The 14,460-nt window shown below is 39.3% G+C and overlaps 1 protein-coding gene across 1 annotated transcript in view; it reads right to left on the bottom strand.

Moving 5' to 3' along the window:
* AGPS (alkylglycerone phosphate synthase) overlaps nucleotides 1-13,951 on the bottom strand; it is a 705,364-nt gene extending 691,413 nt beyond the window's left edge. Inside the window, exon 1 of the mRNA XM_053698493.1 lies at nucleotides 13,718-13,951. Within this exon, the coding sequence (XP_053554468.1) occupies nucleotides 13,718-13,863 (146 nt within the window). The 5' untranslated portion in view covers nucleotides 13,864-13,951. The remainder of the gene's footprint in view (nucleotides 1-13,717) is intronic.
* Nucleotides 13,952-14,460: the final 509 nt, after the last annotated feature.

Here is a 14,460-nt window from a genome sequence, read left to right as displayed (position 1 = left end):
CGTGGACATAAATATCTTTGCTAATGTCCTCTCCAACAGACTGAATACATTTTTACCCAACCTGATCTCCCTAGATCAGGTGGGATTTGTGCCTGGCCGAGAGGCCAGGGACAATACCATAAAAGCTACCCTACTTGGAAATTATGCACAGGTCAATAAGATTCCGCTGATCCTGGTCTCTACGGACGCCGAAAAGGCCTTTGACAGGATCAGCTGGAGATTTCTGAAGGTAGTCCTGTTGAAGATGGGGTTTGGTCATTTGTTCACACAAAGGATTTTTTCCCTTTACACAGCCCCCTCAGCGCAGGTGAAAGTAAATAACATACTCTCTAGCCCCTTTAGTATATATATTGGCACCAGGCAGGGGTGTCCGCTATCGCCGCTGCGGTTTGCCCTGGTTATGGAGGTCCTAGCCCAGAAGATTAGGGATAATGAGACAATCACAGGACTAAGAATAGGTGCCCAAGAACATAAACTATCGTATGCAGACGATGTGCTGCTCTCGCTGACAAACCCACTAATTTCGCTCCCAGAGGCCCTGAGGGTATTTGAGGAGTACCGTAGATTCTCAAACTTTCATCTAAATAAATCTAAATCGGAGATTCTTAATGTCAGTTTCCCTCAGGCGGAATTTAGCCAGCTCTCTTCCATGTGCCCCTTACGTATCCAAACCCATGCCCTTAGATACTTGGGGGTTAACCTTACTCCGACCATAAAGACCCTCTTTGAAACCAACTACACAGACTTACTCAACACAATTACCGGAGATCTTTCCTCCTGGAGAAATAAACCGATTTCCTGGCTTGGAAGGATAGGCATAATAAAGATGAATGTCCTTCCCCGAGTGCTGTATTTCCTTCAGACTCTCCCGGTCCCACATGTTACCTACGTAAATTGCAGGGCGTGATTAAAGGGTTTATTTGGAGAGTAAGGCCGCAAATAGCAAAACAGACTCTATATATGACAAAATACATCCTATCTCTTCCCTCATTCGAAACCCACATGATTCGCTTATTCTCCCCTCTCTCTGTATGTGTTGCAGTCATATACCGACCCCCTGACTCCTCAACTCAATTTCTAGATCACTTGGCTGCCTGGCTACCCTATTTCCTTTCCTCAGACACCTCTGCCCTCATTCTTGGCGACTTCAACATCCCCCTTAACAATCCCACTGCCTCATCTGCTAAACAACTTCTGCAACTCACTTCGTCTTTCGGTCTGTCACAATGGACTGATTCTCCCACTCACAAAGACGGTAACTCTCTTGACCTGATCTTTAGCTATTGATGCACTCAAACTTCTCAAACTCCCCTTTTCCTCTTTGTGACCACTATCTCCTTACTTTCAACATATCATCCCTTCCTACAACTCTCCCTCCTACTCCTCACACCAAACTTCACAGAAGCATTATGTCTTTAGATCAGCAACAACTTGCTAATTCCCTTAAACCTCTCATCCTTCTCCTTTTTCTGCCCTGAACAATCTGCCACTATAATTCCACCCTTATATCCATCCTTGACAATCTCGCCCCTCTTACCATTGCTCAGAAATCACACACTCATCCCCAGCCCTGGCATACTCCTCTGACACGGTACCTACGCAGATGTTCCCGTACTGCTGAACGGCATTGGAGAAAATCACGGAGTTCAGCTGATTTTCTTCATTACAAATTCATCTTGAACTCCTACTATTCTGCCCTTAATCTCCACAAGCAACACTACTTCTCTACTCATATCTCTAATCTTTCTTCAAACCAAAAACGTCTGTTCTCCACTTTCAATACTCTCCTCCGCCTTCCCCCACTTCCTAATACAACTTCTCTGTCAGCTCAAGACTTTGCCAGTCACTTCATTAACAAAATTGACTCCATCAGACATGAAATCAGCTCAACATACTTCCATTCTCTCCCCCCCTCAAATACTCTCACTCAACCACAACCCTCATAACCTGAAACTTAGTTCATTCTCCCCTGTTACTGAGGAAGAAGTTTCGGCACTTATACTGCGCTCTCACCTCACTACCTGTCCCCTTGACCCTATCCACTCACAGCTACTCCCCTCCCTCTCTGCTACCCTTACCCCTATACTAACACACATTTTCAACCTCTCCCTCAGCACTGGTACATTTCCCTCATCGATGAAACATGCACTGGTCACACCTATCCTCAAAAAACCTTCCCTTGATCCTACCTCCCCATCCAACTACCGCCCTATTTCCCTCCTCCCTCTTGCTTCAAAGCTTCTCGAAAAACTAGTATATGCACGCCTATCCCATTTCCTTACGTTAAACTCCCTTCTTGACCCGCTGCAATCTGGATTTCGTCCCCATTACTTCACAGAGACAGCTATTGTTAAGGTCACCAACAACCTACTTAAAGCAAAATCAAAAGGCCACTTCTCTCTGCTTATCCTCCTTGATCTGTCCGCAGCCTTTGACACTGTCGACCACCCTCTTTTGCTCCAAACCCTCCAATTCTTCGGCATCTGTGACACAGCCCTTTCGTGGCTCTCTTCCTACCTATCAAACCGTACCTTCAGTGTAGCCTTCTCTGGGGCCTCCTCTGCCCCGTCACCACTTTCTGTTGGAGTACAGCAAGGCTCTGTCCTCGGTCCCCTTCTCTTCTCAATCTATACGTCATCACTAGGTTCCCTAATTAAGTCCCACGGTTTCCAATATCATTTGTATGCCGATGACACCCAAATCTCCTTCCTTGCTAACCCATGTCACTAACTGTCTCTCACATCTCTTCCTGGATGTCCTCTCACTACCTCAAGCTAAATCTCTCCAAAACTGAGCTCCTCATTTTCCTCCCTTCTTTTAAAATCTCCACCCCCAATATCTCTATAACTGTCGACAACTCCATCATTACCCCTATCCCGCATGCCTGATGTCTAGGGGTCACATTTGACTCAGATCTTTCCTTCACTCCTCACATTCAGTCCTTGGCTAAAGCCTGCCGCTTTCACCTTAAAAACATCTCCAAAATAAGACACAACTAAGATTTTAATCCACTCTCTCATTCTTTCCCGCCTTGATTACTGCAACTCCGTCCTCTCTGGTCTCCCCACCTGCCGCCTAGCTCCTTTACAATCCATAATGAATGCCTCTACCAGACTCATCTTCCTTACACGTCGCTCTTCATCTGCTGCTCCTCTCTGCCAATCCCTTCACTGGCTTCCTCTTGCCTCTAGGATCAAACACAAAATTCTCACTCTGACATACAAAGCCCTCAACTGCACTGCTCCCCCCTATATCTCAGACCTTGTCTCCAGATACTCCCTCCCCCCCCCCCGTCCCCTTCGCTCTGCTCACGACCTCCTACTCTCCGGTTACCTCATCGCACTCCCGTTTACAGGACTTCTCCAGACTGGCTCCCATCTTGTGGAACTCTCTGTCTCGCCCCACAAGACTCTCCCCTAGTTTTAAGAGCTTGAAGCGCTCCCTAAAGACTCTACTGTTCAGGGATGCATACAACCTACGCTAACCTTACTTTATACCAGTTCCACTCCTCCATTGCTATCCCCTGAATCCCCTTAAGTCCAGCTGTTTGTATATCACCTTCTTAAGAGCTAATTACAACAGTGCAACTCTTGGCAGGGCCCTCTACCCATCTGATCCCTTTAATTGTTTTGTTGTACTACCCTCTGTTTACAGCGCTGCAGAATCTGTTGGCGCTCTACAAATAACCAATAATAAAGAGGGGGCTGGGTGTCCCTAACTTTTTGGCTTACCGTAAGGCTATCAACCTTCAGCACCAGGTAGAATGGTGCCATAATTCCAAGAATAAGACATGCGTTCAAATTGGCAGAGAGATTCTGGGGAGGATGAACCCGGGAACCCTGGTTTGGATCCCCGCCAGATCTAGGCCCCACTCACTTGAACTTTATCCTTTTCTCAGGGAATTCTTTACTAGATAGGATAAAACCTTAGTGGAGCACCCCCACATTTCCTCAAATCCATCACCACTCACATCCTTTGTGGACAACTCAGACATACCCTTTACAAACACACAAGTGAAGGTAGACAGGACCCAAATAACACAATTGTCTGTTAACAGAACACAAACTCAAGAAAAGGGAGGACTTGGAGCGAGCTGGGCTTGACCTTTCCTGGTACTTTCATGTACAGCTCCAACACTACCTCATGACACATAAAAAATTGAGTAACATAACCAGATAACTGACAAATTTAATTTGTGCCTGCTGCCTAATACACCTAGACCCATGATCTCTATAGCTTATCGTCTACTCCTCTCCCACAAGGACGCACCACTGCCGGGTTATGTGAGACAGTGGAATCGAGAGATCATACCTGCCCCGTCTGATAAGGAATGGTTTAAAATTTTAACCACCCACACAAGAGCTTTGGTATCAGCAAGGATGTTGGAGACTAATTATAAATTCCTATCCCGCTGGTATCACACGCCAGACAGAATAAAAAGAATTTTCAAACAAACAGATGGGCGGTGCTGGCGGGGAGCAGGGTACTCTTCTCACATTTGGTTGGACTGCGAGCTAATTAGGCCCTTCTGGCATTCAATCCTAGACATCATGGAAACCAAACTTAGTGTCTTCCTAAATAGATCACCAGGCCTCCTCCTTTTCCACGGCCTTCCCAAACTAAAACACAAACCCACAAAAAAGTTTTTCTTTATCATGCTCAACAGCGCTAAATCCCTTATTCCCAGGAGGTGGAGGAAGGTTGATGTCCCATCTATAGCTGACTGGTCACACCAGGTTGACAGGCACTTGCAGCTTGAGAGATTCCAATACATGAGAGACGACAAAATAGAGATTCATGAATACATGTTGGAGCTTTGGAGGCCCCATCCCCCTAACTTAGAACCTAACACATAGATATACAAATACAATAATAGAAACACATTACTCCCATACGATCCTACGTGGTCCCATGAGTGAGGAGCCCATCTGGTCCCACCCCTCCCACCTCCCCTCTTACCCTTCTTCTTCTCTTATCTTTTCTTATTGTCTTTCTTCACTAATTATTCTAATACACATTCCAGAATGCTCTTGACGTGGAGTATGAGTGTAAGCACCCGTCAGGAGACCAAGTTATTACTGTCTAAAAGTTATGATTACTAATATAATTTTTTCTGTTATCTTGTTAAATACTATAAGATGTAAAATTGGGATCTCGGGTATGTTCACACCCCGATGATAAATGAGCACCTTATTAGATGGCAAATGTGACAATATCTAATGGACTTTGTATGGATCTAAAGAACTTTGTCCTTCTACAAGAGAGACTTTTTCTGTACATTTTGGACATGCACGAAGTACAGACTAGATGCAGATTCTGTTCTGATTTGCCATCCACGTTTGAAATGTGAATAATGTACCTGAGCCCCATGTAATGAATATTCCATGTTATATGTATCGCTTTTTTTTCCCATTTATCTATTAATTAAGCTTTTTTTTTTTAAAAAAAAAAAAATTTAAAAAAAATAAATAAATAAAAAAAAAAAAAACTTTATGGGCTACATAAATAGATCATCTACAAAACATTTATACAAAGAAAAATTTTGTGTATAATGTCCCTTTAAGCTAACATTAGTAAATTTTAAATGGTTTCAATATTTGTTGCACAAATTATCATTTAATCAATTAATGTTAAATTATGCAATTCATTTGTGCATCGGATAGCTTAAAGGGACACTAAAACCCAAATTTTTCACTCATGATTCAGATAGAATACTTCTATTATCTAATTTGCTTAATTCTTTAGATATTCTTTGTTGAAGAATGCACATGGGTGAGCCAATCACACAACGGAAACGGATCTATGTGCAGCCACCAATCAGCAGCTACTGAGTCTATCTAGATATACTTTTCAGCAAAGGATATCAAGAGAATGAAGCAAATTAGATAATAGAAGTAAATTAGAAAGTGGTTTAAAATGATATGCTCTAAAAAATCATGAAAGGAAAAAATTGGGGCTTCATGTCCCTTTAAGTAACGTTAATAAATAACAGAAAACTTTATAATATTGGAATGTATAACACTGCCCCCACCCTGCTACTTTATAATGCCACCCAGCAGGAAACAAATTCTGTGGAGAACACTGAATACTAAGATTTACTGCCCCTTTAAGGTATGCTTTGAAAAATAAAATGCACAAAAACCAGATAACCTTGCATAGAATACATACAATTTGATTTTTTACAAAAAAACTGAGAAATGCCATACCGTATAATGAAAGTTTTCTTTTGATCACGGCTCATTTCAATTCCTACAATTACTGGTAAGTTTAATAACTAATATATTACTGTTACTAAAATATATATTTATTTATTTTTAAAAAAGCCTGTTCATTTCTAAATGCTTAGTCTATTTAGATCAGGTCTGAACAACTTACACAACCTATAATTTATATACAAATAAACCACACACATTCATTACTCTAAGATAGTCGTCTCCTAAATTTAATATAGATTTGTCTAACCCTGATTTAGGTCAAATCTGTCACAGAAGAGACTGACTGTTTCTATCGCTTACAACAAAGATAATCTGATGCGGGTTTAAGGCAGTGACAGTCACCGCACTCGCATTGTGGCTTTGATTTATAACTTAAAATAATACACTGATTGTTCTACCTCAGAATTCTGAATGGTTACCACTACTTCCTTTTCAACAAAATGCTAAATATGCTAAAATAAGCAACAACTAATGCTCTAACACTGTCTGCTAATTACATCAAAGTATGTTCAATCTAAGAGAGCTTCAAAATGTATTACAAATTTTTATTCTGAGTAAACTAAAATAAAAAAAGTTGTTTCTTCTCAGGATTGTGGAGGCTTTTCTTGTCTTCTAATACAGCAGTGGGAGTTGGCATTATCAACCAGTAAGCAATGGTTACCTAAGTATGCAACACGCATTTCTCGCTTGTTTCAATGTAAGCAAACTTTTACTTAAAAGGATTTTCATTCAACAGTTTGTTTCATTGTTGTTATAAAAAAGCACTAAGCAGTAGGTTATACTTAAAGGGACAGTAAAGTCATAATTAGGCATTCATGAATCAGACAAAGCATACAATTTTAAACAACTTAATTTACTTCTATTCTATTGTTATCCTTTGCTGAAAGGTTTATCTAGGTAAGCTCAGCAGCAGAAAAGAACCAGCAGCTGCTTAATGTGTGTGTGTAATTATATATATATATATATATATATATATATATATATATATATATATATATATATATACATACACACACACACACATACTACCAATTTTGCTTTGTTTTCTTGTGTTCTTAGTTAAAAGCTAAACCTAGGAGCTTTATATGCTAATTTCTTAGACCTTAAATGCCGCCTCTAATCTGAAAGCATTTTGACAGTTTTACACCACTAGAGGGCATTAGTTCATGTGTTTCACATAGATAACACTGAGCTCATGCAAGTGAATTTACAGAGAAGTGAGCACTAATTGGCTAAAATGTAAGTCTGTCAAATTAACTGAAATAAGGGGGCAGTCTGCAGAGGCTTAGAAGCAAGTTAATTACAGAGGTAAAACGTGTATTATTGTAACTGTATTGGTTATGCAAAACTGGTGAATGGGTTATAAAGGGATTATTTATCTTTTTAAACAACAAAAATTCTGGTGTTGACTGTCCCTTTGACTCATTTAAGCAAGGTCCACTACTTGCTGTCACAGCCCTACAAGAAGGCCGTGGTCTCTACACGAAGGCTTATGTCAAATCTTCTAGAGTAAATTGAGCTGGTTTACTATTCAGAAAAAGCTAGAGGCACAGTAAGTCCGTTGTGCTTGTGTACAGAAGAATCAGAATGTAACTTAAAAGGGACATGAAATCCAATTTTTTTCTCTTAGGATTCAGATTGAGAGTGTGATTTTAAACAACTTTGTAATTCACTTCTAGTATTCGTTTTGTTCTCTAGGTATCCTTTGTTGAAAATGGCACCTAGTTAGGCTCAGGAGCTGCTGATTGATGGCTGCACATATATGCCTCATGTTATTGAATCACCAATGTGTTCCACTAACATCCAGTAGTACATTGCTGTTTCAACAAAGGATACCAAGATAATGATAATACAAGAAATTGGAAGGTTGTTTAAATTGCTGGGGTGTTTTTTCACAATCTGTTTCCTTTTATTTAAAAGGGATATGATATGAAGCCCTTCTTTCGGGATTCAGATAGAGCATGCAATTTTAAGCAACTTTATAATTAACTCCTATTATCCATTTCTCTTTGTTATTACTATTATCATTTATTTGTATAGCGCTGCCAAATTCCGTAGTGCTGGGTACAATGATAGGGGTATACAATGACAAGGATTTGTGATAAAATACAAAACTAAACAAAGTCTAGCAGAGGAGGAAGAGGGTCCTGCTCCGGAGAGCTCACAGTCTGCAGGTTTAGGGTGCAGAGACATAAGGTTGGGGTAGCTTGTCACATTGGTTGCAGTTGCAGCAGCGAGTCATGCAGTTCATGAATTAGTTTGGCTAGGAGGAGAGATGGTAAGCCTCTCTGAATAGGTGGGTTTTCAAGGAGCCTCTGAAGCTATACAGGGTAAGAGACTTATGGAGTAGGGTAGAGAGTTCCAGAGGACAGGAGCAACACGTTCGAGGTCTTGGAGATGGGAGTGGAACATAGAAATAACAGGAGTGGAGAGACGTAAGTCCGAAGTTGATCGAAGAGGATGGGATGGGGAATATTCCAGAGAGATTAGTGAAGACCAAGTCTATGCAGTTGCCTTCACAGTGGGTTGGAGATGTTGTCCACTGGGACAGGCCAAAAGAGGTGGAAATGGATAGAAGTTTAGATGCAGCAGGCATGTTAGGATTATTAACTTGTATGTTGAAGTCTCCTAAGATGAGAGAAGGGACATTAGAAGAGAAAAAATGTGAAAGCCAGGCTTCAAAGTGGTCCAGAAATTGTGATGCTGGTCCAGGAGGCCGATAGATAACTGCAACACAAAGAGCTACGGGGGGAAAAGGCGGATAGCATGAACTTCAAAAGATGAAAACGAAAGAAAGAGAGGGGGGTGAAAGGTACTGTGTGGAGACAGGAGAATTCCTACTCCCCCTCCTTGTTTGTCTCCTAGCCTGGGAGTGTGACTGAAGTGCAGGCCGCCACAGGACAGAGAGGCTAGAGCAGTTGTGTTAGAGGAGGAAAGCCAAGCTTCAGTGAGGGCTAACAGGTTAAGTGAACATTCTCTTTGTTCTCTTGGTATCTTTATTTGAAAAAGCAGGAATGTAAGCTTAGGAACCAACCCAATTTGGTTCAGCACCCTTCTGATTGGTGGCTACATTAGAATGTTGTTTAAAATCATGAAAAAAAAAAAAAAAAAAACACCTTTCCAATTTACTTCTATTATCTAACTTGCTTTGGTATCCTATGTTGAAAATAATACAGAGGCAGGCTGAGAAGCAGCAAAACACTACTGGGGACTAGCTGCTGGTGGGTAGCTGAACATATATGCATCTTGTAATTGGCTTACTTGATATGCTCAGCTAGCTCCCAAGTAGTGCATTGCTGATCCTTCAACAAAGGATACCAAAAGAACAAAGCACAATTGATAATGGAAATAAATAAGAAAATTGTTTACAATTGTGTGCTATATCTGAATTATGAAAGAGAAACATTTGGGTTTCTTGTGTCTTTACTTTTAATCTCTGTGATATTTATGTACTTAGAAAAAGTCCATCCAAATGCTATCCTTTCAATGGGAACATTAAACACTTTGAGATGGGAATATAAAATGATAAATCGTACAGATATAAAAGAACTCGGCAATGTACTTTCATTATTCATTTTGTCCCCTATTCCTGCAATACCATTCTGAAATTGTGATCTTTTTAGTTCCTGTTAGAAGTGGAAGCACAGAACAGTTATATTCCCCACAGCCATTGGCTGCACACTCTGGGGACCTATTTATAACTGTCTCTAAATGGCCAAAGCACAGAAGGTAACCTAAGTTACAACATGGCAACTCCTGTTTTATAGACACTAATTACACTTATTTTGTCAATATTTAAAAAAACTAATGAAGCTTTTAAAATAAAAATACATCTACATGTTTTTCTCAGACAAATATTTTCTTTGACTGCATCATTCTATCTAGCATTTCGTGTTTAATGTCCTTTTAAAGAAACATGAAACCCGCAAATGTTCTTTTCATTGTTCAGATAGAGCATACAATTTTAAACAAATGTCAAATTCACTTCTATTATCAAATGTGCTTTATTTTTCTGGTATCCTTTGTTAAGGAGCAGCAATGAACTACTGGGAGCTAGCTGAACACATTGGGTGAGCCAACGGCAAGAGGCATATACATGCAGTCACCAATCAGCAGCTAGCTCTCAGAAGTGCATTGCAGCTACCGAGTCTACCTAGGCATGTTTTTAACAAACGATGCAAGAAGAACAAACTAATTGGATAATTGAAGTACTTTTAAAAAGTCGTGAAAGACAACATTTTGGGTTTAATGTCCCTTTAACTGCAGTCCATCTGGGCAGTCAGAGGCCAGATACCAGTGTAAGTTAAATGAAGAGGATGAGGAATGTCTTTTCTACATAAGTTAAATTGTGGGCATAAATGGGGTGCGTAATTTTAGCCAGTGATTTAAACAGATTAGATCAGCAAATAGACAAATGTAAATGAAAATTATAAACTAGCCAGAATTTTCAGGAGAAAAGTGAGAGTTTTCTATATAAATATATATGCAGAATTATATAAGAAAGGATGCGAAACTCCCTAGCTCTGGGTATTGTTCAAGACCTGATTCACCTGTGCTCATACACAGCAATCTATTTGTTGTTCCTGCGATGCAACTGAGAAACCCCAAAAGCAGTGTTTTCCTTTTTTCTTTTAAATAATAACAAACAAACAAAAAAACTACTTCAAATTCACATTATCCAGACAACCTGAGAGTGTGAAATTAACTTCTGGCTATATCAATTTTTATTAAAAACAAATGTAAAGTTTGAGAACACAAGATAACACATTTCAGTATTATTTTATTTATTTGTACTGCTCATAAAGCAAACAGAACAAGAAAAATCAACAAAAATGATAAACACTGTTTGCACTGTACAGTAGTAGATATCACAACAGGGCAAATGGATTAAACCAATTCACATAACACCTTACCACTGACAAGTATTTCAATATCTTTGGAGAGTTTTAGATCATTTAGAAGGCGGCAAAAGATTGCATGTACAGTTGATCAAATAAAGCTAGGCGCCAACAGTAAAATTAAAGTAAATATGCATGGTATCTCAAAGCAGGGCTTGACAAAAGGCAGAATATACATTATACATAATAGCCTCAAACCTTTACTTGCATCTGAAAGAGACTTACTCAACAGGCACTACTTTTTGCTTACTTTATATATTACACATTCTTTTTTACATATTTTCCATTGTAAGAGAAGTGCATTCCTACCCAAGACTTCAAAAAACCTTCAGTGTTTTAACTCTAGGGAGGGGTGTGCGCACAAGAGAGTGAGAGTGCACGGTGGTTATGTGGAGGTATAGAAGACTGGAATGAACACATTCTTTTTCTTGAGTACACAACATATTTAGCCCTACAAAACACATCTTTCACAAATAATCTCTATTGGCAACCTGCACCCCATGATTCTCCTCTCACCAACAAAAACTGTATTTATATATCAGTGGCTCACCTTTAATGCTAAAAATATTAAAAAGGATTATACCGAGATTCTCAAGGCTATAAATAGACATACTTTTAATTAAATAGACATACTTATTTCTTTGTGACAGTGCACAACATATCAAGTTTTGTCATTTAGAAACTGAAAATGTGCCTTTCATGATTGAGATAGAGCATGCATAAAACAACTTTCTAATTTACTTCTATTATGTTTTATTTGTTTTCTTGGTATCTTTTGTTGATAAGCAGGGACATAAGATTAGGAGTCGACCCATTTCTGGAGGGCTATATGGCAGCAGTTTTGCAAGAATGTTATCCATTGGGCAGCACTATTTCCTGCTATGTAGTGCTCCAGATGCCTACCTAGGTATCTCTTAAAACACAGAATATTGTGGGAACAAAGCAAATTTGATAATAGAAACAAATTGTAAACTTGTTAAAAATAGCATGCTCTGTCTGAATCACAAAATAGTTTTTGTGGTTTCATATTTCTTTAATATAATAAATTTACAATAGCTCTGTCCAAAATGTGGATAACTGATAGATGACCAGTAGCTCATAAAATTATTGTACAACTTGCAAGTTTCTTCAAAATACGCTGAAGGTGTTGATTTTAAATTTAGTAAACAAAGATGTGTGTATTCAGACAGGGTTGTGCTTTAAATGGGGCAGAATTACAGGATACAGGTAGAATTTGATGGGGTGGCACATAGTAACAGCATATTCTAGATAAGTGGTTTTAAAATAATGAAATATGTAATATGGGGTCCATCAGCCGAGTATCAGCATTCTCTTCTGTGAAATTTCAGTCTGGTATAATCTAATATTTGGGTTTCTGTAGTTGATGAAGAGATGGGAGCTGTCGTTTTTATTTTGGACCAAAGCAATACAATACCTTGAGCTGGCTATATATATATATATATATATATATATATATATATATATATATATTCAAAACAGTCCTAAATTGAAGCAGCCAAAAGTCCTATAGTAACAATAACATGACCTCAAAGTAAATATGTTTGAATGTGCTTAGCACAATTATATACTGCACAGACAGTTCAAAACAAAAGCATTAAAACATGCATCATATGCACACAAGTATATCAAACTAACAACGATCCTAACTCAATGTACATCAATGATTAAAAACATGACATCAGTTTACACTGAATAGTTACAGGCCATGGACAATGAAACTGTTTCTTTCAGATGAGGAAGACAAAAATGTATAAGATAATAAATCGAAAGGATGAACAATTTAGAACAGCAATACCCCTGTGTATTAGGATATTGATTTTGAATTCTATCTATTTCATGCACCTTAGTTCTAAAGTCAACATTTTGAAGAATATTTTTTTTAACCAGGTGTGTCCAAATCTGACCCTTGAGGGCAGTAAGCAGAATACGTTTCAAGTTTAAGCATATATGAACAATGTCTATTCAGTCCCACTAAGACAAACATAGCAATTCCATTATTATCGGTTATTTGTAGAGCGCCAACAGATTCCGCAGCGCTATTAACAAAATTCCATTTGAACAGCCTTCACAACCTTCATCAAAATACTTTTAAAGTTTAGCAACAGGTATTCAACATACCATTCTAGTTACCCTAAAACTAAATACTGTGCAGTTTGCTCACAGATGTTGGCACAAAATTTTCCATTGCTTAAAAAAATTAAACTTCATGCAGGAAAAAAAAAAATCAGTTGATGCAAGCAGCAATATTCAAATGTTTAAGTTGCAGAAGAGCAAAACAAACTATTTACTTTCTATGACAAGTAATAGAATGTTTATTAAGCATAATGCAAGTCACACTTTGTTTCCTAGAAGCACAAAATGCTGTTGCTTTCTCTCACTACATAATCATAGAAGATTAGTTACCACCAAACAAGCAAAATTAGCAGTTTTAGTGATCCCAGGAAGTTGGCTAGCTGGAATTAGGATAATGGCTGCAATTTGGTTGGTTAGCGTGCCAGCCATAGAGCTGGTGGTCTGTACCACCTGCTGCTACTGACCAACTATACTGTTACATCCTAAGGACCGCACCCAAGCCACACCTACCGCTTCTTGGGAATGGAAGGAGCCGCCGTGGCCTTGCACTCGTTGGAGGAGATCGCAGGTGCTGTTCCAGGCTGCAGGTGTCCAGATATAATCCTGAGCCGGCGCTGTGAGTTTGCGGACACCGGGGAGCCTTGGGAGGCCGCCATGCTTCCGTGTTGTGCAACAGAGGGGGGCCTGGGGAAGAGGTCACAGCGTGGGCATTCTGCAGCGTCCCGGCATGCCGCGCGACCACCGTTACTTAGCAACCAAACAACGCCTTTGTAGCCGCTTCCCTTGCTGCTTGCTTCCTGGTACTGATGTGCATGTGATTCACAACAACGGTGTCCGGATGGAGCATTAAAAGTCAACCCTCTCATAAGTGGTTCAGAAAATTTGTACTATAAATAATGCGTGGGGGAATGTGTTTTAAAATGTATTTTTTTTAAATTATGTTTTAAATGTATTTAATTAAGTGTCATTTTACGTTTGTAGAGGAACAAGACAAATATAACTACATTTGTTTTTCGTTGTATTTATTCAAACTCCCCAGTACAATATCCCCGAGAATTAAATAACACGGTATACTGGCTACAATTAATCAGTTACAATAATGCAATGTTTACACGAACACTACTAGAATTAAAATATATCCACCAAGTGACTGTGCAACTATGGGCTCCATTACATATGCAGTGTCGCCCGCAAAAGCCGGCGACGCCAGTTTGTACACGATTTTGGTATTACATATACGGCGTAGCATACAA

This window comes from Bombina bombina, chromosome 1 (genome assembly GCF_027579735.1).
Source record: "Bombina bombina isolate aBomBom1 chromosome 1, aBomBom1.pri, whole genome shotgun sequence".
Taxonomy (NCBI): Eukaryota; Metazoa; Chordata; class Amphibia; order Anura; family Bombinatoridae; genus Bombina; species Bombina bombina.
The sequence above is the reverse complement of the archived record's forward strand: the minus strand, read 5'-3'. Positions and strand labels throughout refer to the sequence as shown.